The 26196-nt window shown below is 44.4% G+C and overlaps 1 protein-coding gene across 1 annotated transcript in view; it reads right to left on the reverse strand.

Annotated features, from left to right (window-relative positions):
- LOC125943316 (uncharacterized) overlaps nucleotides 1-25911 on the reverse strand; it is a 56106-nt gene extending 30195 nt beyond the window's left edge. The window contains exons 1-3 of the mRNA XM_049662401.1: nucleotides 25628-25911; nucleotides 22298-22489; nucleotides 1572-1781 (exon numbers count right to left, since the gene is read on the reverse strand). Coding sequence (XP_049518358.1) covers nucleotides 1572-1781; nucleotides 22298-22489; nucleotides 25628-25831 — 606 coding nt within the window. The 5' untranslated portion in view covers nucleotides 25832-25911. The remainder of the gene's footprint in view (nucleotides 1-1571; nucleotides 1782-22297; nucleotides 22490-25627) is intronic.
- Nucleotides 25912-26196: the final 285 nt, after the last annotated feature.

Genomic DNA, 26196 nt, shown 5'->3' on the forward strand with positions numbered 1-26196 from the left:
TTCAAAAAGTCCTTGGGCATCACCCAGGTCATGGTCAAAAAGAAAGAAGGCAGCTTGCGCTTCTGCATCGATTACCGCAAATTGTATCAGGTGACGAAGAAAAACGTCTACCCGCTGCCACGCACAGATGATTCGCTGGACAGGCTGCGATATGCACAATATTTTTTATCAATGGACCTACGAAGAGGGTATTGCCTGATAGAGGTTGATGAGAAAGATTCTCGGAAAACTGCCTCCGTGAACCCCGATGGTCATTACGAATTTAAGGAACTTCCTTTCAGCTTGTGCTCAGCACAAGCCCGTTTTCAGCATCTAATGAAAACCGTACTATCAGGCCTGAAGTTGCAAACATGCTTGGTCTATCTAGACAATGTCATAGTGTTCTCAGCTACATTTGAGGCACACCTAAGCCAATTACTCACTGTTCTCCAAGCCATACGCTTGGCTGGCCTGACATTAGAGCCTGAGAAATGTCATTTTGGTTTCAGTGAACTGTGTTTTCTTGGCCACGTCGTCAGTCACAAGGGTGTACGACCTGACCCAGACAAAATAGATGATGTGGAAAAGCTCCCTACACCACCCGACAAGAAGGCAGTGAGGCGCTTCTTGAGGCTGTGCGCCTATTACCGATGGTTAATTGCCAACATCTCATGTGTTGCTGCACCGTTAACACGCTTTACATGACACAATTCTGTGGGGTGAAAATGAGCAAGTTGCATTTAGCGAACTATCCCAACACCTGCAAACACCAGTTCTTGTGCACTTCGACCAGGAAGCCTCTACAGCACTTCACACCGATGCAAGCAATGATGGTCTGGGTGATGTGCTGGTGCAGTGGCAAGATGGCTCCGAAAAAGAAATCGCCTAGGCCACATGAACTCTCTCTTGCCAGACGAGTACAGGCGCAAATGACATGCCTGTACTCCGATGAAGAGGACAATGCGAGTATGCATGAGTTTTTTAATCAAGGCACAGTGAAAAAGAAGTCGCAGTAGCGCGCAGTATTAAAAAGGCGACCTGCTGCTATCCCTCTCGATCTGTGCTCTGCGACCTCTGTTTTTGATGTTGCGACAATATTCTCTACATCTAATACACAAAACGACAGGAACAAAGGGAAAAAATATGAAATGAGCATTGTCTGACAAATAGAAAGAGTCTGAAATTAAATTCGAAATTTTAAACTAAAATGTTTAAAAGGACATGCAGAATTTTCAAGCACTCTGTATGGCAGCACACATGAAACGATAATAAAATTAATAGAAGATTGAACAATGTTGACAAGTATCTGTCGTAACTACAGCATATAAATTGAACAGCTTTTTTCTCCACCAATTCTCCACCGCTGTGGAAAAACAGGCAACCATTACATAATTCTTGTAATAAGATGGTTTTTTTAAACTTGCATTCATAGCTACATACATTGGTATTGCTTTTTACATGTGTGGAAGAAAGTTTAGATAAAACGAACTCATGAGTATTTTAAGGGTATAATCTCATTCATTAAAATTGGGTTCAACTGTCAATTTTTGCACAAGTAACAGTAAAGGATAAATAATAGAAAACACACTCACAGCATATGTGTGATCAGTTGCGTGCTGTAAGCACTCCACAGCAACACTGTAGCGATCACCTCCGGGAGATGGGGCCAGCACGTTGCCTGGTGCAGCCTGGCTGTCGGCTGGACAGCCAACACCTTCAGCATGTGAATGCTCGCTCGTATTGGGTGGTGATATTTGTCCAGTTGGCCCTTTCTCTGTCATGTCCACATCTGCAGGAGCCAACTGGTGGAGTGGAAGAAGCTAAAGAAGAGGTTCACACAATCTCTGTTCATGTTGTTGATAACATTGGCTAGGAGCCACAACAGTCGCAGCACAGTAACATTTGGATAATGTAAGTGTCTTGCACAACAGCTGAAACTAGACATTCATTGCGGACAAAGCCCACATGACTATACGCGATGTAAGGAATATGCATAATATCCAGAAGACAAGATTGACCGCTGGACTGACAGTGCAAGTGTGTGCAAGTAGCTAGAGAGGTATTGAAAACAAAGGCAGAAAATATGCTCTAAATCTAATACACAACACGGCCGCGACAAAGGAAAAAAATTTGGAATGAGCATTGTCTGACAAATATAAAATGTCTGAAATGAAATAGAAATAACTGAAACTAAAAAGTTTAAAACGGACATGCAGAAATTTCAAGCACTCTGTATGGCAGCACATTTAATAGTGGAAGATTAACCTTATAATAGTTATTCGTGAAAATAACATCAGATGGCGCAAGGAGCTGTTGAAAAGTGAGGTTGGTAGCATATGTGCAGTGAAGCCCACTTTCATTACATTGTAATTGTTCTTTTTGGTAAACTTCACCTTTCTGACAAATTTTTTGCATGGTCTTGCTTGATATGACCATCAGAATCGTTTGCACATGATGTTGGCAGGGTACACTAACTCGTGAGCAGTGAAGCCTACGTTTGTTTCAATGGGAAAAAAAATATTTTTTCTAGCAAAATTCACCTTTCTGTCAGAAATATTTTGTATGGCTTTGCTTTATATATTCATCAGAATCACTTGCATGCAAAAAAAGTCGTCATTTAAGCACGTTTAACTTAAAAAATCGTAATTACAGACTTCACCCTTTATTGTTCTAAAGGGTGAAGTAAGTGTGGAGTGTCATGCAATATATCGACCCACAAAGTGATCCAGTTGAAGCGGCAGAATTATGCAATGTGTAATAGGCAGCCTACGGTGTTCAAAGCATTTGCTCACATTGTGACAGCGGCTTTGTGGTCATGTTCATGTTTCCCTGAGCGCACGTGACACCAATAAAGCTACTAACCTGACTTCGTGTAATTGACAGTTTTGCTCAGATTTCTGGAGAAACTGTGACCTTTTTTGTTTTTTTATGCTCAGGACAAATATCTGTATCTTTTTACACTTTTGTTTTAATTGTGGGCACCGGCTGCGAGCACTAAGCGCCATCAGCCATGGTGTCCAAGATTTACTGCACTGTGCGACACAACACATAAATTTCGGACGCCGTGAGCGATGTCGATGCATTGCTCGCGACGCGATGTGCACCGCATGAGCTGGCACTCATAAATACGCTATTATGGTTCTACTTTCTTGCAATTTATTTATAAGTGCTTACTAAGAAGATGCTATCCACCAGGAATGCTATAAGAATTTGCAAAGTTATTTTTCCTGCTGGAACAGTAAAACTTCAAATTAACGAAATTACAGATTTAACAAGGCTTTCAGCTGCAGGTACAACTTCGACGGTATATCGAGGTTTGGCTATATCCATGCCATTTCAAGGTCAAGACCCATATAGGGTTTTTGTTTCTTTTTATTCATATTGAGTTTCGATGAAGACCAACCGAGTCCAATAGTGTCCAAAAAACGAAATGGTCCAATTGGAAATCTCAACTGCTTTTTTTTGACGGGGATTCTAGTTCACTGCACCCAGCAGCCATATTCTCAGTCAATTCCTGCTGGCGATACAATCATTTTCGTGAAATTTAGTGTGACCGGACACAGGAAGCGTGGCATCTACAGGCAATAGCACTTCTGGCACAATGCCAAGCATGCTATCTTGGCACTATACCAAGAAAGCTGTTGCTCACAGACGCTAGACATGTTCAGTGTTGAGTCACACGATAGCGATTGTATCTCCAAAAATGACTCACCAGGAATACAGCTCCAGAATGCCTGCCTCCTGAGTAATATGTATTTAACTGTGAGTGAGCAAATATTTGCTTTGCTATATCCAATATCATGTTGGATCTTGCAGTTTCAGTTTCGTTACACCCACAGGTTATCCCATTGAAATAAAGCATGACCAGCCAAATTTTTCATTTCCTTTGCTGCGTGTGATAATTCGTTATATTGAGGCTCGACTATTTGATTAGTCACTCAAGTGTTGTCACTGTTTGAAAATATGAAAGCTTTGAAATACTTTTTCTATACTTCACGCTATACACACTCAAATATAATGTTTCAGCAAAAATGTGACATATTTCATCCCATCCACTCTGGATATAATTTACTAGACTATGCTGCATTGCTCAGTCAGCCAGCCTCTTCCAGTTGAGCACAATCGCTCAAAATAAAATGTCTATACATTGCATTCAGCAGTGAGTATTGTTCGGTACTACATTTATAGATGCAATGCCTATGTTCTCTTATCGGATGAGAAATTACAAACTACTTCACAGAATAGTGACACCATCTGCCGTTACAATTCAAACCACAGAAAAAGTGCCTGCCTTTTTCATTATACCGTTGCCATATATGATACGCAAGTCTGGTAGCGATGGTATACACGAATATTAACTAGTCCCCAAGGTTACCTTTATAAATAAATTCCTAAGAGGTTTATTAGCAATAGACGCAGGCGAACGGGCAGCAGTCACAAGTATTCGGCCAAGGACAGCAACCACGAGCTCATGGCGGTGGCAATGCTGCTGAGGCACAGGCTACTCTTATTCATTACAATCACCCTCCATAGAAAAAGGTGCCATCTAGTGGTGTCTTAAGGCAAAGATACCACTATTGGGTCGTAGTATGGCTTAACGCGGCAAACGTGGACAAGTTCGCGGCCGTGATGGCACAGGTCTGTCGGTGGCGCGAGGGGCTCCACGAGGGGCTCCACGAGGTAATTGACGGAGGACATTTGCTCCAGAACACGGAAGGGACCGAGGTATTTTGCGACAAGTTTTGCGGAGTGACCGGGTGTGGTACGGGTACCTGAAGCCAGACCAGAGAGCCAGGTAAAAATGTTGGTGGAGAACGGTCGGCAGGTTGATCGGATTGCTGCTGCCACTGGTCCTCTGTGGAAAAAACACCGCATATCCACGGGGTGAATGATGATGAGTGGGCGAAGCTCCGGAGGGAATCATCGGTAAACCGTGAATCTTCCGTGTAATTCGCCCAGTCTCGCCGCACTAAATCGAACGATTGACTTCCACCAATGACACGCGCCATATGTGACGTCATTCCTATTTTATAACAGCGCCCTTCATTATAATTGCACCATCTTAAGGGGATGCTAGCACAAACGCGTTAGAAACGTGCAGTACTCTCTAGTAAAGTGGAGAGGCCACAGCGTCTTACGGAGCCGTTTACACATGCCGGAACGTGCACCGCGTTTGCCGACGCCATCACATGACTGCTGAGAGAGTATAACCCCCGTATTCATAAACGCTCCTCGACTTGAACTTGACTTGCCACCGCCTTCAACGCGTTTCGAACGCGCTGCCCAAGGCGGTGGCAAGTCAAGTTGAGGAGCGTTTATGAATACGGGGGGGTAAGGCGGAGAGGCCACAGCATCTTACACCAGCTTCTTACACGGGCCGTAACGCGCTAGCACAAACGCGTCAGAAACGCGCAGTCTTTAGTTAATGTTGGGTATTTATTGTCATCGTGCAGCGTGTGTCCATGTGCGCTTCGTGGCGTAGTGGTTAGCGCCGCGCGTTCGGAAGCGAGGGGTCCCTGGTTTGATACCGCGCTACGGACACAACTTTCGGAATTTTTTTTTCTCATAAAAGTAGACGTGGCTACCTACTACGATGACTACTACTACTACAGAGGAGGGACAGACCCACACCCTAAGGAGCTTCGCCCCTAAAAAGAGCGGGCAAGCTGGCGGCATTCCTCAGCATGTCGAGCTACTGCAGACAGCGGAGTACTTTCAGACGCATCAAGTTTATATGAAACAATTGTATCGAACGTAGTAGATGGTTCTTGTCCATATAGGAGAAAGTACGGGGAAAATCCAGTAGTTGCTTGGGCCGCAGTATTGTACGCATACGTCACGAAAGGGAGCACTTGGTCCCAATTTTAATGATCAGAGGTGACGTACATTGAGAGCATATCACCAAGAGTACGGCTGAAGCGCTCTGTCATGCTGTTACAGTAAAACCCTGGTGATATGAACCCAGCTGGTACGAATTTCGGTGTGATACGAATTCGTAACATTCCCCGGCCGAAATACATTGCTCACAATACGAAAAAAATCGGCTGTTCCAAACGTGTTGCCGTGCCGCTACGGATCATACGAATGTGTGAGCAACAGTGGTGGAGCCGAGCTAGCGGGGCCACTGGCACAGACAAGCCAGCACAGCGGGATCTTGGCGGGATCCATAGTCGCCAAACAACTGACTACGTCACGCGGCTGCGCAATCTCTCATTGGGCCCCACGTCGAGCGGACCGGACTACATCACAGCCTAGCTGATGCTTAGCGAGAACTTAGACGAGGACCAATGCTGCAACGACGACCGCGGCGCAGCCCCAATGGCCAAAATGCTCCCTGAACTCGACTTGCTCAGGCGTTCAGTGGCGTGCGAAAACATTCCCATGATCGCGTGCGCGCACTTATACGCCTTTTAGAAGGCGATCGTTGACGATTTGGACAAGAAGAAAATGTCCCGTTGATATGTTTTTCAAGGGACCGCGAAAAAAAAAGAGAAGAAAGAAGCCGCAGTTTCGCCCGAAAGGTGAAGCAACGGAAACGCAGCAGCAGCAGCGAGTGAATTGACCTTTGCGCTGTCTCTCGCTTCAACGCGAACTAAACGTCGAAGGCACAGCGCATACGAAGCTACTGGCACTAGGCACACTTTGTCAACATCGCAGATCATTTTGACGACAAGGTCTGCGCGGGCGCACACTATGCGCATGTCGCAGATCACTCTCAGGATACGGCAGTAACGGCACCCGTGGGGGTGCGTCGTATCTGCAACGTGCCAGTCGCTTGTTGCAACTTAACACCGTGCACCGCGCACCGACAATGCTCTCAGCAGCACGCCAAATCACGTGGTGGCACCTCCGACCGGCATTGCTCCGACACCGCCAGAGAGCAAAAGCTTAGGCGAGACCCTCCATGCCGTGCGGAGTAAAAAAAAAAAGGCGGCGTCACGCCAAGGTCGCCGTTTCTGCGTGGCGCTGGAACACGCGTGTACGTGACGACGTCTCAGCCAACGCTGCGGCTACAGCGCAGATGGAAGCAACGGCGGAGGCCCAGTTCGGCCAACACTCGCTTCAACGGCAGAAACCAAAACTTCAGGGAGCGGGCTAAGCGGCGCCGGGCCGGCAGGAGCGGCGGACGCGCACGGAGACAGTCGAAGGTGAGGGGGCTACGAGGGTGTTGAGAGGAAGGTCGAGGGGAGCGACAGAGTTTCCGAGGCCAAATCCGCTTCCCTGCCGCCCTCCTCCATCACCTGCGACGGTCCCCGCGCGCACCCGTCGCCATTCACAACCACAATCTCGTTCTCTTGCCGTGCCTGCGCTGCCCGCTCCCTGAAGTTTCGTTTTCTGCCGTTATTGCGAAGCAAGCACGGGCAGTTTCGTGGCCCTCGCTCGATATGTGCTTGCATGCCGCGATATTTCACGAATCGCACCATTCATACATCGTGCCATAGTGCACGAATATTTCAAAAATAAGTCCTACTTTTAATTCGAACAAGTCTTTGGGCCCCTGTGAGTTCGAATTATCAAGACTCGACTATACATGGAAGTCAATGGGATTTAGGTCGGGACCGCAAAAACGCGACGTAGCAGCTGGCAAAACGCAGCAGCAAGGTAGGTATCAATGGGATTCCACTATTAGAAACCTTTTCTGGTAAAAATAAATTCATTTTTCTTGATATTGTGCATGTTTTGATGATACGAATTTCGGGTGATACGAATATTTCACGCGACCCCGCGAGATTCGTATCACCGAGGTTTTACTGTAGTTTGCGGATGGTATGCTGTACTTGTGCGGTGAACGATTCAGCATTTGTCGAGTAGTGCCTTCGAAGCATCAGAAATAAAGGCTCGGCCTCTATTGCTCAGAAGTTCGCAAGGGGCACCGTGGCGCAGAACGAAATAGCGTAACGATGCAACGTCGCGGGCAGTGGCAGTCAGCAGAGCAGCTGTTTCAGCATAACAGTTCAAGTGATCCACTGCAACAATAATCCAGCGGTTCCCTGCTGGTGTAGATGGTAGCAGTCCGTATATGTCAATACCAACATGATCAAAGGGTCGACTAGGGCAGGGAAGGGGTTGGGACGGGTAGACTTGTCCGGGAGGTAATTTTTGGCGTTGGCACTGAGCACAGGAGCGAATGAACTTTCGCACGTAGTTATACATGGCGCGCCAATAAAATCGGAGGCGTAGTCGAGCATAGGTCTTGAAGAGGCCGGCATGCACGCACTGTGGGTCTGTGTGGCAAGCGTCACAGATAAAAGTCACGGAGGTGGCGGGTATCACAAGGAGCCACTTGCGACCGTCCGAAAGGTAGTTCCGACGATAAAGAAGGCCATCGCGAATGCAGAAGTGAGTAGCCTGGCAGTCAAGAGCACGAGATGGTAAAGAGGTGGATGATTCATCAAGGATGCTGATGAGAGCACTGATCCAGGGATCTTTGCACTGCTCTGACAGCATGTTGCACTGTGCATGTGATGTAAGTGTGGGCTCAAGAACGGATAGGCAAGAGCTGTCGCCTGAGACTGGTGAACGAGAAACGGCGTCAGCATCCGTGTGTTTGCAGCCGGAACGGTAAATAACGCGAATGTCGTACTCCTGTAGCTTAAGAGCCTAGCGAGATAGTCGGCCAGAAGGGTCCTTAAAGGGACACTAAAGGCAAATATTATTTCAACATGGAATGTTAAAATATGATCACAGAAAACTGTTCTTTCGTGCCAAGAAAAGGCTTATTTTATGAGAAAATTGCGTTTGAAGTGTCCGTGTACCTCTAGCGCCATTCAAATCGCGGTGACGTCATGGTGTGGTATGAAGTGGTGACGTCACGTTGAGTAAAACACCGCCCGCAGATGGCGCTACGCCTTTTTTTGCGGAAAACACAGACGCGGGGCCAGAGAGAGAGCCAAGACAAAGTCGACGGCAGTGTGAAAGCGGAAGGAAAAGCGTGTACCGAATTGCAAACATGATGATCGTCGACGCTCGCCACAATGGACCTTGTTGACGACACTGACAACGACACATTGGCTGGCGATGCTGGGCTCGAGTTCAACGATTGAAACTCCGATGAGCGTGACATGCTGCTGGGGGCTCGCTCTGCTGGCGTCGTCGTGAACTATGATGGCGGCCTCGACACCTGCTTTTCCGAGCGCGAAAGCAGCGAGGACTCCAGCAATGTGACGTTGGGCGACAAAGCTGGTCAACATCTGGACGTGCCATCACGCGGACCGTTCAGGTATCCCGCGAGATCACATGGACGTGGCATTCTCTGCGGCTTGCAATTTCAAGTGCGAGTTTAGCGAGCCAGTAACACCAGCACAGCACTACGTGATAACAGAACTACTGAAACTCGAAAGTGCGCTGCGCAGAGTCGAGCGAAAACGAAACCTTTACACCACCCATGTCGTTATCCAGGGTAACACCAGAACGATATTTTTTCTAAGAATCTCATAGAAGTAGACAAGTACCATTTTCTTCAGTCTTATAATCCAAAGAAATGATGTTTTTAATCCGAGTGGTTGAGTACTAGTGACAATTTTTTTTAACAGTGCCTTCGTCATCAGGTAAGCACCTGAATGTCCCTGGGGAGTCTCTTACCGTGTCCTGCATTTACCTCAATTTCTCGATTACTAAAGCTCTGTTCGTGAATATATTGATGCCTTTAGGCATCCCACACACGCACGCATGCGCACACGCACACAAACACATGCACGCGCACGCTCAGACACGAGCGCGCACATGCACGCACACACACGTACACACACGCATGCACACGCACGCTCAGACAGGTAAACAGACGCACGCACACACACACGCATGCACAATCACGCACACACACACACAAATATAAAGTATGCGTCCAGACTTCCAGCCCACGTTGGCCGCATCTGCAGTCTCTCCGGGTTTAACACGGAGAAAGGTGGCCTCTCAACTGCGGTGGCGCCGCAGCACAGTGGCTTCATGCGACATATCAAGCTCTCCCATAGAGTGAACTGAAGGAGTGTGCTGGTCTGGGCTGGTTGGTACATCATTGGTAAGGGAACAAACAGCGCTTGGACAATCAGCGCCTTGTCTGTCTACTCACTTCGTCCCGTCCAAGCGCTGTTTGTTCCCTTCCCATAGAGTGATGGCGAAGTTTCGTGACCAGAAAAAGTATTGAGGGACTATGCTCATATTCACAAAGATTCTACTCAGGCGAGGTTGCATTGAGTCATATTCACCAAAAATCTATTTAGCTGAGCTTGCTCTGACTCATATTCATCAAAATTATACTCAGGTGAGCTTGCACTGAGTCATAATCACCAAAAATCTGCTTAGCCGAGTGCTCTGCTTCATATTCACCAAAATTCTACTCAACTGAGCTTGCTCTGATTTATATTCATCAAAATTCTACTCAGGCGAGCTTGCACTGAGTCATATTCAGCAAAAATATACTTAGCTGAGCTTGCTCCGATGCATATTCACCAAAATTATACTCAGATGACCTTGCCCTGAATACCACATAACAATATTCACTAATAGTTTACTCAACTGAGCTTGCTCTTACTCATATTAACCAAAATTCTACTCAGCCAGGCTCACACAAACTTGGACTCCTGATTAGTGCGAAGTCTTAGTGAGCCGACGTTTGAGTAAGTTCATCGAGCTATGTATACATTACATTATGTGACCTGTGCGGTGAATAAGCAAACATTGCATATGAGTATGTGTTGCATCGGATGAAATAAGGACAGCTGTACACACTGCAGTTAGTTTTCTGGAGTTCACTTGACCATTGCGTGAAAGCTTCGCCTCATGTCGATTCAAGCAAGTGCATTGGATCTGCATCATATTTTTTGCCAATCCTGCTGGCTGTCTTGGCGATTACTGGGTGCCACATTTTGTACATTACAACACAAAGTTGAATAAATGACTGTGATGCAATATATTAAAAAAAAGATGCTTGCATCACTGCAAGTATAACAATCAGAACATGATACAATCACACGCGCATAAGATGCACACAAGTGCTAAATACATAAACAGACGGAATCAGCTAGCCACCACCTATGGGAAAAAAAAAAGCACAGGCCAATGCTGCAATGGGACTATTTATAACCATTCCCCTTGCCAGGTACATGGGCTATAGGAGAAACACACGTGCAACCTAGCAGTTACCTTGAGGTAGCAGCTATGGACATTTTTGCATTCGCAGCTGGCCACTCAATCACTCAAGTGTGTTCAGTGTGTACTTGTACTTAGGCACATTTTTTATTGTCTATATCTCAAAAATTTGTTGTGGCTCCTCAAAATTTTGAGAATGTTTGGATTCTGAGGCTTGCAATGATAAATATTTTTATTCCATTCTCATTCAAGGTGAAAGCTCATACAAAAGCTTAGAGATATTGTCAGTGCCCCTCATTTTCCTTCAGAACATAAGTAGTCTTATCGAGATTCTAGTAGCTTTTCAACAGCAAGAAAGGGAATTGGCTTCCCCTGTTTTCAGCATTGGGTTAACGCAGGCAATTCAGGGAGGCATAAAGTTTTGCTAATACAATTGGTGCAGGAATACCATATTAGATCGTACTTTAATGCTTTCCTTGCACTTTCTTATTTTCGTCAAATAATCTAGTTTGAAATGGCTCAGTTAGCATGCTCTAACACTGGTCTAATATAGTTTAAGTACATGAGTAGCTTAACAGACTGGGATGCTGGCTTTCATTTCCAGGAAAGGAACCATAGTGCCTGCTCCAGTTGCATATGTTTTTTGTTATCTGATGTTTTCAGCCTCACTTTTAAAGGGACTGACAACCGACTTTTACGGACCCAGTTTTTTATGGCGCAACGAAAAGCTCACCCTCGGTAGTGTTTACACCTGCAGCAGTTCCTTCCAAAAGTGCCTGGATATTTTGTAATCAGAATTTTTCGATCTCAGCAGCCTCTAAAAAAGTAAGAGTCCCTTCTCTAGCAACGCTGAGAAGTGATAGCGATGCCGTTAGAGCGCCTCCCAAATTGTGAAAGCCGCCCATCGTCCTGCTTTCACTGGAGGGAGTGCAACTGTGGATAACCACCTATATTGTCACCTTTCCAACCACTTTTAAAGGTAAATAGGCTGGTACAATAAGTTTGCGTTGTTGTATTTCTTATATATATATATTTCTTTCTTATAGTTTTACCGCATTTTTTCTCAAGTACATGCCTACGCCGTGGCTAGCTGGCCCCGGCGTCGTTATTCTGTCGATAGACGAGCCAAGCCAACCCATCACAACCGGAGGCGAAGGCAGCGCCACTTTTCTGCTCACTACAAACTAAGGCTTATCTGCACATTGTAAGTTATAAAAACTTATAATAGAAAGAATTTTACTGCATTTCAATATTAATAAAAAGACCAGGAACCGTGTACACTAGTAGAAGGTCACGTGGTAGACCTCATAAGTACGTTCATGTTTCTGCCGCGTGGAGCGCCAAAGGTCATTTTACGCGACTTTTAGTGAAGAATTAAAAATATAAATCCACGTTTAATGAGTAAAACAGGGCCTGTTCTAGTGAATACGATAGACGATCTTTCCATCAGAGGGGTTATCTCAATTCATGTTCTGAGCGGTTGTCTGTCCCTTTAAGATAATGTGCTCAAGCAGGTAGAAGCACATGTATGCTATTAGCGGATAGTTTCGATGACTTCTTACTTTACACTTGCCATTATGAATACAAAATTTTAGCGTTCGATTTTGTTATTAAACAAACGTACTCCTAACAAGGTATTTTAATGTTAGCCGTGGGGCTACGCGGCTGCGCTACGTACAGCAGCATATTAACTTAAGCTTCTTGATACAAATTCACAGCACACTAACAGCACGAGAAACAGGACGAGAAAATAGACGACACCCATGTCTGTCAGAATGATATGATACTACGTACACAAGTGACTGCAGCTCCTACAAAAATGTGGTGTCGGCTTTAACCCCTTTCGAAATATTCAGAGAGCCCTTGTACGAATAATTACAGCACACTTGCAGCGACAGACGAGCCAGGCTGGCGCTAAGATTAACGTTCACAACACAAATTCCATTGCACGTTCAGTAATTACACACAGATCATTTGTGGCTTCCTTCAGGGGCAGACGTGAGCTTTTGGGTTGGTGCTTGCTGGAAAGTTTGGTGCAAGAATATTGCTAGCAGCAGGAACTGCTTATGCGTAATCACGAGTAATATACACACATCCTTTCTTCAGAAGCTTACGTTAAGCACGGGTAGCGCGAGGGTCTCTGCGCTGACATGACTTCGCTGCAGCTGAATTCCGAGTACTGCATATGCGATAACAACAGCTATAGGGGTTGTTGATAGGTCCTCTTGTAATTTCTTGTACCGCAAGAAGAACGACAAGAGCATAAAACACACACAAGACTGCACAAAGCGCTGAACGACCAGCTGCAAACAGCTGTTTACGTCCTCCATTTCTCCTCGTATTGAACTTCATAAACCGCTGTTGCGCACTCTAAAACAAATTAAATTTTGAAGTGTTTTTAAATTACAAAACGCACATATTATTTGGTCCTAATAAAGGGAGGTCAATTATACTATAAGCGCACGTCTTTTTCATTACATTAAAGGAATTATGTGGCTTGTGAAAAAAAACCTGGCAGCAAGCAACCCTGGGCGTCGCGCCAGTCGCATTGTTGAAATCGCAGTCATGTGAATGAGCCCCCAAAAAATCGCATTGCGACACATGTGACCGCACCGATTTTTTTTCACTCCAGTCGCAGCATGTGAAACGGCCTTTAGACATTCTAGAGCATTACTCCATCACTTTAGCTTGACTTTTAATGTGCCTTTAGCGTCCCTTTAAGAGTGGACAGCCAACAAAGGGCACAGTGGTCAGTGACGACGTTGAAAGTGTGACCATACAAATAAGGGCGAAATTTTCCAAGGGCCCAAATAATGGCTAAGCACTCTTTCTCTGCAACCAAGTAATTAGCCTCAGCTTTTGTCAGAGTGCGGCTCACATAGGCAATGACATATTAATTGAACCCTGCTTTTCGTAGCACTAGTACGGCGCTGAGTCCGACGCCGCTGGCATCGGTGTGGACCTCGGTGGGGGCTCCAGGGTCGAAGTGGCGGAGGATAGGTGGCGAGGTTAGCAGGCGGCGTAATTTCGTGAAGGCGTCATCGCAGGCGGGCAACCAAGCTGAAAGTTCTTTGTCGCTACTGAGAAGGTCTGTCAGAAGTGCAAAATTTCGAATGAAACGTAGGAAATATGACAATAAACCAACGAAACGTTGAAGCTCTTTTAGTGTCTTTGGTTTTGGAAAGTTGGGGACTGCGCGGATCTTGGCTGGATCCGGAAGAATGCCATCTCACGAGACAACATGGCCAAGAATGGTGAGCTGTCGGGCACCAAAATGGCATTTCTTTAGGCTGAGTTGAAGTCCCACATCAGTGAGGCATTTCAGAACGTGCTCGAGACGGCTGAGATGTGTGCAGAAATCAGAGGAAAAGACAACTACGTCACCCAGGTAGCACAGACATGTGTTCCATTTGAGGCCACGTAAATTATTATCCATCATCTTCTCAAAAGTGGCTGGAGCATTACACAGGCCAAAAGGCATCACAGTAAATTCTTAGAATCTGTCAGGTGTCACAAATGCTGTTTTATGTAGATCAGATGGTGCCATAGGGACTTGCCAGTATCCGGAACGTAAATGCAGTGAAGAAAAGAACTCCGCTATCTGCAAACAGTCGAGGGCGTCATCAATGCGCGGTAAAAGGTAAACGTCCTTGCGCATTATCTCGTTCAGGCGTCGGTAGTCGATGCAGAACCAAATAGAGCCATCCTTTTTCTTAACAAGAACGACCAGTGATGCCCAAGGACTCTTTTGAAGGCTGTACGATGCCACGCTTGAGCGTGTCAGCAACCTGGTCGTCAATTACATGGCGCTCCAAGGCGGATACCCGATATGGGCGTTGCCGTAGAGGTGCATGACCGCCTGTATCTATCTGGTGAAAAACGGTCGACTAGCGACCCAAACCGGAAGCAAGGCTGTCAAAAGAAGCGCGGAACTTGTGCAGGAGAGTAAGCAGCTGGCTTCGTTCAAAAAATGTTTCATCATCAATGGAGTGGTGGAAAGCGTCGAGGAGGGACTGATCAACAGCAGGGTCACAAGTAAGTGCGCTAAGTTCCGTAGAAGTAGAAGCGGCAGGAGCGTCAAAGATGCAAAGGGAGTCGACTGGCTGAACGAGGCCTAGGCATTCGCCATGAAATAAAGGTAAAGGGCAAGCCATGGGATTATCGACGAGCATCTTCGTGACGCCGCTGTGAAGAGTAAGGAGAGCAAAGGGCAGCAGAGAACGTTTGCGGCGAATGAACACTTCGAGGGCGTAAAGAGGAGACTGCCATCAGAAATAGCGGCGCAGAACACCGGCACAATCAGGGAAGAGCATGGAGGAACGGCATTGTCTTTGGACACAAACAGTTTAGCACTAGAAGGGCGGTTGTCGATCGTCTCAAAATCGTGAAATGCTGAAAGTTCGAGTTCGGCGTGACAGCAGTCAATAATGGCATTATTTGCAAGGAAGTCGCAGCCCAATATAATGTCATGGTAACAAGAGGGCAGCACAACAAATTCAACGATATACAGAAGTCTTTGAATGAAGACTCAAGCAGTACAGGCAGTGAGAGGCGTAATGTTTTGAGCATTCGCAGTATGAAGGGAAAGGTCAGATAAAGGCGTCAGAACCTTTCTCAGTATGCGACACAGTTGGGCGCAGGGGGACAGTCGGCGGGCACAAGGAGACATCTGGTGTGAAGCCGTTGCCTGCGCAACTCGTCGTAACTGACACAATTCGATCACTTCCACGACAGTGCGAGGACTCTTCGATAATAACATTTGGAATGCGTCGTCCTCAATACCCTTCATTATATGTTTGATCTTCCCCTCCTCTGATACCACACATTATTGGCCTCCCTGGCCTCCCTGGTGCAGTATTCGGCCACTACCTCCCTGATGACTTTGACAATTAACCCACACATTAACCCGTTTGCAAAGGTCAACAATGTCCTCAATGTAGCTCGTGAAATTCTCTCCTGTCTCTTGGGATCGTGTATGCAAACGTTGCTTTGCACAAAGCTTTCGTACTGCTGGCCGATCTAAAACCTAAAACTTGGGTAAAGCTGGTCTTGAAGATCAACCACGTAGTTAGGTCGGCTTCGTGGTTTAAAAACCATAGTTTCGCAATGTCAGAGCGATTGAATGCGACATTTCTCAACTTGGTAACATCGTCCCACTGGTTATGGGCACTCACTCGCTCATATGAGGAGATCCAATCTTCAACGTCTTTGTCATCTGTGCTGGAGAAGATAATGAGATCTCGCTGACGCAGGGTGGGCGGCGCCGTTGGAGGAGTGCCGCTTGCATCGTCGGGCATAATGGGGGTTATAGTACGACTCCGAAGTTCCAGGGTGGTCGAAACCCAGGACCTCCACCACTTGCTAAGAGGTTTATTAGCAATGGACACAGGTGAATGGGCAGCAGTCACAAGCATTCGGCCAAGGAGAGCAACCAGGAGCTCATGCCGCTGGCAATGCTGCTGAGGCACTGGCTACTCTTCTTCATTACAAAATAACGAGTGGCTTCATATTCTCCTGAGAGACCCGAGTTTGTCAACAATCGACTTAGTTCCTAACATTCTCTTTGTGCTTTTATTAAACCAAGCTTTAGAACAAAATGTGCTGAGTAATGACAGCAACTTTCAGTTGTTGTGAATACCAGGATGTTAAAATTGTTTGACATTAATGATTAGAAGGCCGTACTTGATTCACAAACTATTTGAAAAATATACAATATTCAATTCAATTTGTTTATGACACTATTTGATCCTATTCAAGTTGCCTTTGGCACTAATATTTCATTTGTATCTGATTCGGTTTCAAAAACTGCTATCCCCACACCCCTAGTATTTTTTGAAAGCTACTTTAAGGTTGAACATTGAGCTATGTTATACTTAACCTTGAGAGAGAGCACCGACCCATGCACTAAATACTGGACTCCTGGGGGGGCATATAACCGATGACTGACCACTATAACTCCACGATTTTTCCAGCCTCTTCAACAAGGAAGTATTTTTTGATGCGATATACATAAACTAACGGATACTAAAACACAGCACTTATTAAGCCAGCATCACAAAGAAGTTGTTTCTGATATTCTGCTGTAACTTAACAAAGGATATTCCATACAATTTAGGGCTCTGCTTTGGTTGAACCTATTATTTTGAAACACTATTGTTAAGCATATTATGGGCAGCCACCTCTTGAAATCACATTCACGCACATTTTGTCTTCTACATTAGTGTAGTAGTACGACCAATCGAACTATGCATAAGAAGTCGGATACAGACCTTGAATTTATAATTGACACTGATGCAAAATCAAAAGTTGGTGTGACTACTATCTAGCCTTTCATGAAGCCCACTTGGCTCCCTCGCATCACCTTCTGCTCACAAAAGGTAAATCAATTTAGAAAGATATAAAGACTGTTTATAGTGAAACCTTGCTACATATAACAAACTCATATTTGTCACGATAGCAGTTGCAAATTTGCAAACATTGCAAATTTTGTTAGGTTTACATGTGTTTTCTAGCTGCAAAAATGACTTCAAAGGTTCCTAAAACAATCCTGGTGGATAGCACCTGCTCAGTAAGAATTTATGAGCACAATCCCACAAGAAACATGACCAATATTACAGCGTCAACAGCTCTGGCCAGTGCGACAGAGGCGAGGCAGAAAGCAAACCTTACACGGGCACTACATCTACACTCCATCTCACAAGTCACTTGCAGCACTGCCGAAGGTACGAGGCATACACAGGTAATATCCTTGCGCAGCGAAATATATTTCTGAACATATCTGTCTGATTAATGATGGGATTAGAAGTTGTAATTCTGCTTGGTACATGTTATGTTACAGGGATACATGACACGTTAGGATCTTAGCGCATGCATGTTGTATACCGTGAAATACTGTGAAGGTGGGCAGGCAACGCGGTGCGAATGCACACATATCAAGGGGCATTCAGCTGTCTTATTGGCTAAGGAGCTTTGCAGCTTCCACAGTGCTGCAAACGACTTTTGATATGGCTAGCAGCCACAATCAGAAAGCATCGTGCCTATACATAGGTTTATTACCATCACAACCCACCAATGTTGGGCTGCCATCACATTTATTTACAGCAATGTTGCCATCGACGTAGTAATTCAGATAACCAAAATCACTGTTACAATAGTGCCCACAATCACAATGATGGCAACACAGTGTGAATATGTTAATATGAAGCTGTATAAACAACAGTAACAAGTTGATGCACGCTCCTATTGTTAACACAGAGTCGTTTGTAAGCTTACTGCCTGTTGGCGTTTATTCGGAGTGGCCACTGACACCTTTCAGAGCGTATCTGCGGGCATGAATGAAGCACCAAATCGACACACAGTGCAGTGGTGCATTCCATTCTTGGCACAACAGGTGATGCTCTTCTACACTTGTCACAGTTTTGGAAATGAGTGGATGCATGCAACTATGGATTCTTTGTCGGGTGATATTTTCCTTCTTTTTTTTTGCTGACCAAGGAAGCTCCAGACATACGCATTCGATGCAACTGACCTTCATTACAAGAAAAGTGTGGTACACAATTACTTCACTGAATTGCAGAAAATATACATGGTGCTCAATAAAATTAACTTCAAGAAATGAAATGTTTGCGATGAAGATTTGGTTTATTTGCACTTATAGTGAGGTTAGACTGTACAATACTTTTTACCCCACTCCCCACTTAATTTTTCCCCTATATATTTAAAGTAATGAAATATTCAGCATTTATTTCAATATGTTCAAATCAAGACTATTTATACATTTATATCTAACCTATAAGAATTTATTTCAAGCCATATCTTCTTAAAGAAGCACAAGTATCTGTAATTTCAATGTGATGATAGGAATACAACACAAGCTTGGGCTTATTAAAAAAATTTAGATGCGGAGATTGCAAATGTTGTTTTTACATGAACTTGCACCTTTATGTGCTCAGAAAACATTTGCTAACAGAAATTTAAACCACAAAGTTGAGTTACACCTTAGGCGAGCTGAAAAGAAGCAACAACCATGCCAGTTGAACTGTTAACTGAGCCTAATCAGCAACTAACTAAAATTACACTTAAGTGGCGGGAAAAAAAAACGGTGCTGCTTGGGAATAACCTAAGTTCTGCAGTTACCTGCAGCTCTTGGCGACGCTCAGTCCACCTGTTTCTGAACTGGGTAGTCTGATGTCTGTACTCAACTTCATAAGTCTTTTTATAGATCAGGTTGTGGCCCACAATAGTCCTTGCATTAAATGTGCAAGTTTCGACCAAAAATGCAAAGCAGAATTACAGTTATTACTTCGATAAAACTTCTGTACAACAAATACCGGCAACACAATTTTCCCACAATTTTTCTTAAAATTCTAAAGATATTTGTCAACAATCAATGAATATTGTGTGCAGTACACATCAGCATAATTGAAATAAATTTTGACTTATTTTGAACACTACAATCTCTATCAAGATGAATTCTTAAACTGGCTCAATGAAGTTTTCCACTAGTTATAAGGCTATTCATTGACATGACATGCTGTCCATTTTCTCGTCTATATCAAGATGGTACTATTCACTGCTAGGCCCAATTTCATTTCGCAGTAGTAATTCTTGCCAAAGTGACTCAAGTTCGAACAAGACGTCCAACACATTATTTCAAATTTCAGGAGGTGCATAAACATGAATGCAATATTCCATACTGGCTGGGTGTTTTTGTGAAGAGTGCCAAAAAATGTCGATATTTCCCCCGAAAGGCGAAGCATCAATTGCGATAGCAAATTAGTAGAGAGCTATACGGAGTAAGGACAGTAGTTTTATCAGCTGTATAAACTTGCACATGCAGCAGCACCAGCAATGCACAGAACTGTTATCGACGCCGTTAGCGTTTTACCCGCATTTGCACCGAAAGCGCGCGGCGTTGGTCACTGTTGCCGGTGCCTCTGGGGGCAGCTTGGAGATTTTCGACGAGATCCGAATGGGACACTCGTCGAGCAGCGTCGGAAATCTTACCCACCTTTTCGCCTCGCAACGTTTATATATAAACAGTAGCAGTAGTGATTTATTAATGAAAATGACACCTATTTATTTTTCTAATATAAATATACATTTGGTGCCGCAGCTAAATGTCGCCTCCCCTACCTCCATCCCTCCTGTCCCCCAACAGCCTTCCGTGCGACGGAAGTCACGTTTGCTCTCTATATATGATGATGGGAAAGGAGGAAGAGACGCTTAATTTTGCAGCCCTTCAGGGAGCACAGTGCCGAACGCGCGTTTGCTCTCTGATGTGCGTTCACTCCCCGTGAAAGCATGCGTTCCTCGTGCCCTTTCACTCGCACATACACCGTCCGAAGCACGGTGACAATTTCATCGCCGTTGACGTCATATGGAACCTTATGGCGACGGCGACGCTGATGGCAGAAATCCGCTATTGCAATAAAAATTTGTTTAACCCTGTGGCAGATAGCACCATTCTAGTTCTTGAGCTGGATTACTCAAAGAAGCAGACATCACGCACATGAAAAATTTATATGCGTATTTATGCACCTAAACTGGCTTATTAACAAAAATGACTTATGACTTATTACCAAAAATTCACTAATGAAGCTTTAAATTTACTTAGCAGCACATATTACAATTTACAAAGTGTAGCTGTTGAGATTAGAAGGCATGTCCACTCGGAACAAATTTTGAGGATGATGCCAGTTTCGAAATATTGTTACGGTGAGAAAAGCAGACAATGTCGACGACAGAGAAGATGACGAAGTGGCAACAGCCTCTCTGGATTCTCAGCTGCTATTGATGCATCTCGTGTAAATACATCTTGTAAATAGTTTTACACCCATGACATTTTGGTGCAGGTGCGGGGTACACGTCTTCGCCCTGGAGCTCCGCAGCAGACGTCTCACCAGCCTGGGAACATGCATCCAGCAGCAGGCACCGCGTCTGCAGCTGCATCGCCGACTACGCATACCCAGTACGTTGCTCTACCTAAGCTGCAAGACCCCGGCAAGTTCAGCGGCCTCAATGGTGTTGACGTAGAAGAATGGTTGAAGATGTATGAGCATGTCAGCAAGGTTAGCAGATGGGATTCGACCATAATGCTGGCCAATGTCGTGTTCTACCTCGACAGAACACCGCGAACGTGGTATTATATGCACGAGGAAGAGCTCACCAGCTGGGAGTTGTTTAAAGTGAAGCTGTTCAACGTTTTTGATAATGCGACCGTTCGACAGCTAGCTGCCAAGCAACAACTCGCCAGGTGTGCCCAAACTGCTACCAAGTCGTATGTCTCCTACATTCAGGACGTCCTTGCCCTCTGTCATAAAATCGACACGTCCATGCCAGAGGCAGACAAGGTTGGGCACATTATCAAAGGCATCACGGACGACGCATTCAACCTTCTGGTCTTTAGAAACCTATTGACTGTCGATGCCATCATGAAGGAATGCCACCATTTCAAGCAGGCGAAGAGCCACCGTATACATAATCACTTTACACGGCTTCCAAATACTGCAGCGACCTTTTCTTGTACCGACCCAACTGACCAATCTAGCTTGCCACCACACCAAGTGAAAACGTGACCCGCATTGTGCGCTGCGAACTCGAAGCAGCGTTTCCTGTCTCACCTCGACAGACGTCTTCGACCAACACTGCTGAGACGATATCGCTGATCCAGTCCGTGGTTCGCCAGGAAATCACTAATATGGGTCTCCCCAGCACCGTCCTGACAATGGCCCTGCTCCTATGCCTCAGTTCTATCACAGTCTTCCATCAAAATTTCAGTAAAAGTGTACTGTCCCACTTATTTAATAAAGAAAATGCTGTTTTATGCATTAAAGCACAAAAATAACTGGAAGGCCACTGTATTCTGTCACACACTTTAAAAACGATTACTCTAAAGTGGTACGATCCTGAGAATTTGTTCCGAATAGATTTTGCGAACTCACCGGCTACAATTTGTAAAGTGAAATCTGTGACGAAAAGTAATCAATAAAAAATTATTTAGTCGTATTTTGTTATTTAGTAAATTATGCATTTAGTTTTATGCATGTCTGCCTGTTCGAGTAATCCAGCTGAAGGACTAAAATTGTGCTGTCTGACACTTGCAATTTTTGTTTTGTTTTGGCAGTATTCACAAGAAAACCTGGTATAAAAAAGTAACCAATCTTAAACTGCCAGCTGCTATAGTTCTTGCATGATGTTATCAGTAAGGAACAAAACAATGTACACTCACAATGTTCTCATTCTCCGATTCATCATCCGAATCAATAACGATCACAGAGTGATTACTGCTGAGACACGGCAATGGCATGCCATCTGCTGGAGGATGGCAATCAGCAGAATATCCCACATCTTCAGAATGATGGAGCTCACAGTTAACATCGTGCGGAGGTTCCCAACCAGTAGGCACTTCCTCAATCACGTCCTGAAATTACATGTTCAGCAGTGACCTTGGTGCCTGTGGGAGAAGTTCCCAAGCTTTGATCATGCTCTCAGGCGAACAACTTAACACTCTGCCCAGAAAACAAATCAACAAAAAAGCCAGAGAAGCATTTCACTGTTCGGTGCAGTCACTCAGAACTGACACGTCTTAGTACATAGTGTAAATGCATTTGTTGCTTTGTTAGTGAATGAGTGATATTACTCACACTACTTACCGATTCCAAAATGTAAGGAAACTAGCATGTTGTCATGTGCACCCCTTAACCGCTCTGTACGAGCATAGCTCGTCTTTGCCGAACTTTCCCAAAACCGTTTTGGACCGAGTGCAGCTCGTCTGCTCAAGATAATATCTCCTTTTGAGCGTTTTGAACAAGACACGCTCGTTTGCAGGCTAGTTGGTGTGTCGCTTCGCAGGTGACTGCACTGGGCAGGTTTTTTGTTTTTTAAACTGCCATTTCACAGTTCTCTGGGGAGAAACTTCTGTTTAAAAAAATGGCATCTGGTGGAGGTGACATGTGTTTCTGGTCCATCGTCACGGAAAAGAAGCATTTCGCCGTCGTCCAGCTTTTTGGACAATAATGATTTATAAACCGATGTTTACTTCATTTCTGGAAGTGAAACAATAGCGATGACTTCGAAATTGGCAGTTCATCAGATGGAAAAGACTGCTCAGAAGACACTATTGCAAGTGCACATCATTGGCGGCGCATCGATGTGAAGGACATCCCCACGAAGCCTCCTCGACTTACATTTTTGGCCGTCCCTGGTAAGGCGTTCAATATAACATTGCCTGATGACTTGATAAAACTTTTTGAACAGCGCTCTTGCTGTTTTTTATTGTTGATTACCAGCAGGTAGCTCGCCTCCTTTATCATTAGCAATAATAAACTTTATTATGCTAATTTGATTTAATATGTGCTTTAATTTTTTTCAACACCGAAACCTTGCTTTAGACGAAAAATATTAAATATCAATTTTTTTTAGATAAGCAGTTTGTCCAGAGAAATTGTCAAAATAATAAAACCGTTAAGGGGTTAACCGTTAACAGGCAGGCCACAGAAAATTTTTAATGTGAAAACCTTCTCTGGGGAACCCTTTTTTTCGTGCATGTGAAATGCAAGTGTAACTTGGCATCAAAAACAACAATACAGGCAATGTGGATGGCAGTTGTCAAACAGTACTTTATGGGGCATCATAAATAGTGTCTAGCTGAACCAACAGTCGTGAGAATTCCCAAATGTGCTACCTACATTGTATACATATTAAGAGTGCAAACTGCGGCTAGTTGGTTAAGCATCAACATTCTGAAAAAAGCGCTAGCTACAGGAGCACAAGAAGAATAACACAGGTGCCACAGTCCGTCTTCCTGTGGGCCTGTAGATTGCGCTGTCAGTCAGAATGTTAAGACATTTGCTGTCACGCTAGGACCTACAACACAAAGGACATAACAATCAAACACAGTGAGTGCATCAGGTGAAACTAAACATTCACTGCAGACCAAAACAAAACAGGATAACAAATAGGTTCTGGAAAAATCTGTAAGATGAACAAAGTTTCAGGAAAGGAAAAATACTCATCCATCCTAAATTATCATGAAGCTATAATGTAAACTGAAATGAGGTTCTCTGAAAGAATAAGCTTTGCAATTGGAAAAAGTCTACAGTCCTGGTTAGCCTATTTGTTAAAACGACTGCCCCTAAAATGCAGTGGTGCCAAGCATGATCTCTAAAGCACAATTATTTTTCTTCTACAGTATAAGCTATCTTTATGAGAAACCTAGAAACATGAATGGGTTTTCTCTTTAGCTTCTTGCTGCTGTTATACACTCGACTCTTTTTTTTTCTAACTCTCATACTCTGGTAAAAGCACAAATATAAACAACACGTAGCAGTATGTGACGAACATAATATTCAGAAGATGAGAATAATATGGTGGAATCAAGGTACATGTGTGTGTAAATAGCTCAGGACATGACAAGATGGTGAAATAGGCAAGCTGGAAACCATACACTCTACTGAGTGTAAAACATTATCACTCAACGGAAATAAAAAGATGGAGTTTGTCTGACAAGACAAAACACTGAAATGAGAATAAATACAAACAAATGTGACTACTAAATATGGTAGATACTAGCTGAAGAAAATCACTGGCATTGTGCCAAAGACCCAGAGCTCATAATCAACGAAATACCAATGTAACGCCTAGAATGGGCGTTTTCTCCTCCATTATGAGAGAATGTTAAATAAATCACTATGTCATGCCATTCAGCCCCTGGAGGTGCTTCGCAGTGTGAGTTACTACCCAGATACGCTAGAGTCGATCTCTTTGGCTAGCGGGACAGCTGCTGTGGCACAGGACAGGGCTGGAACTTGTATGGTTGCTACAGTACAAAGTAGCACAAGACAGCAACACAATAATAAATGACTGTTGTAGCACAGGAAGGCCAGGTGAGTTGATGGCCACCATAGCATAGAATGGAATAGAACCTGGTGAGTGGATGTCCCCAGTAGCGCGTCAAAGCCAGGTGAGTAGCAGCATGTTAGATCACTGGCACAGGATTGGCCCAAGTGTGGCAATGACAAAACTGGACAGTATTGAAGACACATATATCATAGATGCTATCCTAAAATACTCTTCGGGTATGTTGCATCTGTAATAAAACTAGCGATCAAAACGTTAGGTAAAATTCAAATTTTTTTTCCTTACGTCTTTATCATGCCTATTTACCATATACGCATAAACTATGGGCCTACAAACATTTTAGTGGCCCCTTTACTGGTGTCTATAAATGGCTGTTTCAGTGTTGATGCCTCTATTGTATTGTCAGGGCCTAAGAACTTCTTTTGCTCAGTTTTGCTCTAGCCTCATCTTGTTTATAATGCTATCACCCACTGGGGAACTTGGTTGAAGGCAGCAGATTACTAAACAAACACACTGCCGGTGTAAAAGTTGTTATTACCAGCGTTGCAGCAGACGAGAATACTGTCGTGAGAAGGGCTCAAACTGCTCTATGCAACGATACACTTGAACATGACCTAGCGTAAAGCAACCATCTTAAACTGCCAACTGCTATAGTTCTTGCATGATGCGATCAGTAAGAAACAAAACAACGTACACTCACCATGATCTCATTCTCCGATTCATCATCCGAATCAATAATGATCACAGAGTGATTACTGCTGGGACATGGCAATGGCATGCCATCTGCTGGAGGATGGCAATCAGCAGAATATCCCACATCTTCAGAATGATGGAGCTCACAGTTCACATTGTGTGGAGGTTCCCGACCAGTAGGCACTTCCTCAATAACATCCCGAAATGACATGTTCAGCAATGACCTTGCTGCCTGGTGGGAAAAATTCACAAGCTTTGATCATGCTCTCAGGCAAACACCTTAACACTCTGACCAGAAAACAAATCAACAAAAAAAGCCAGAGAAGCATTTCACTGTTAGGTGCAGTCACTCAGAACTTGCACATCTTAGTAGATAGTGTAAATGCATTTGTTCCTTTGTTAGTGACTGAGTGATATTACTGACATTACTTTCCTATTCCAAAATCGAACTAAACTAGCATGTTGTCATGTTAACCCCTTAACCGCTTTGTACGAGCAAAGCTCATCTTTACAGAACTGTCCCAAAACCGTTTTGGACCGAGTGCAGCTCGTCCGCTCAAGATAATATCTCCTTTT

This window comes from Dermacentor silvarum, chromosome 1 (assembly GCF_013339745.2).
Source record: "Dermacentor silvarum isolate Dsil-2018 chromosome 1, BIME_Dsil_1.4, whole genome shotgun sequence".
Classification (NCBI taxonomy): Eukaryota; Metazoa; Arthropoda; class Arachnida; order Ixodida; family Ixodidae; genus Dermacentor; species Dermacentor silvarum.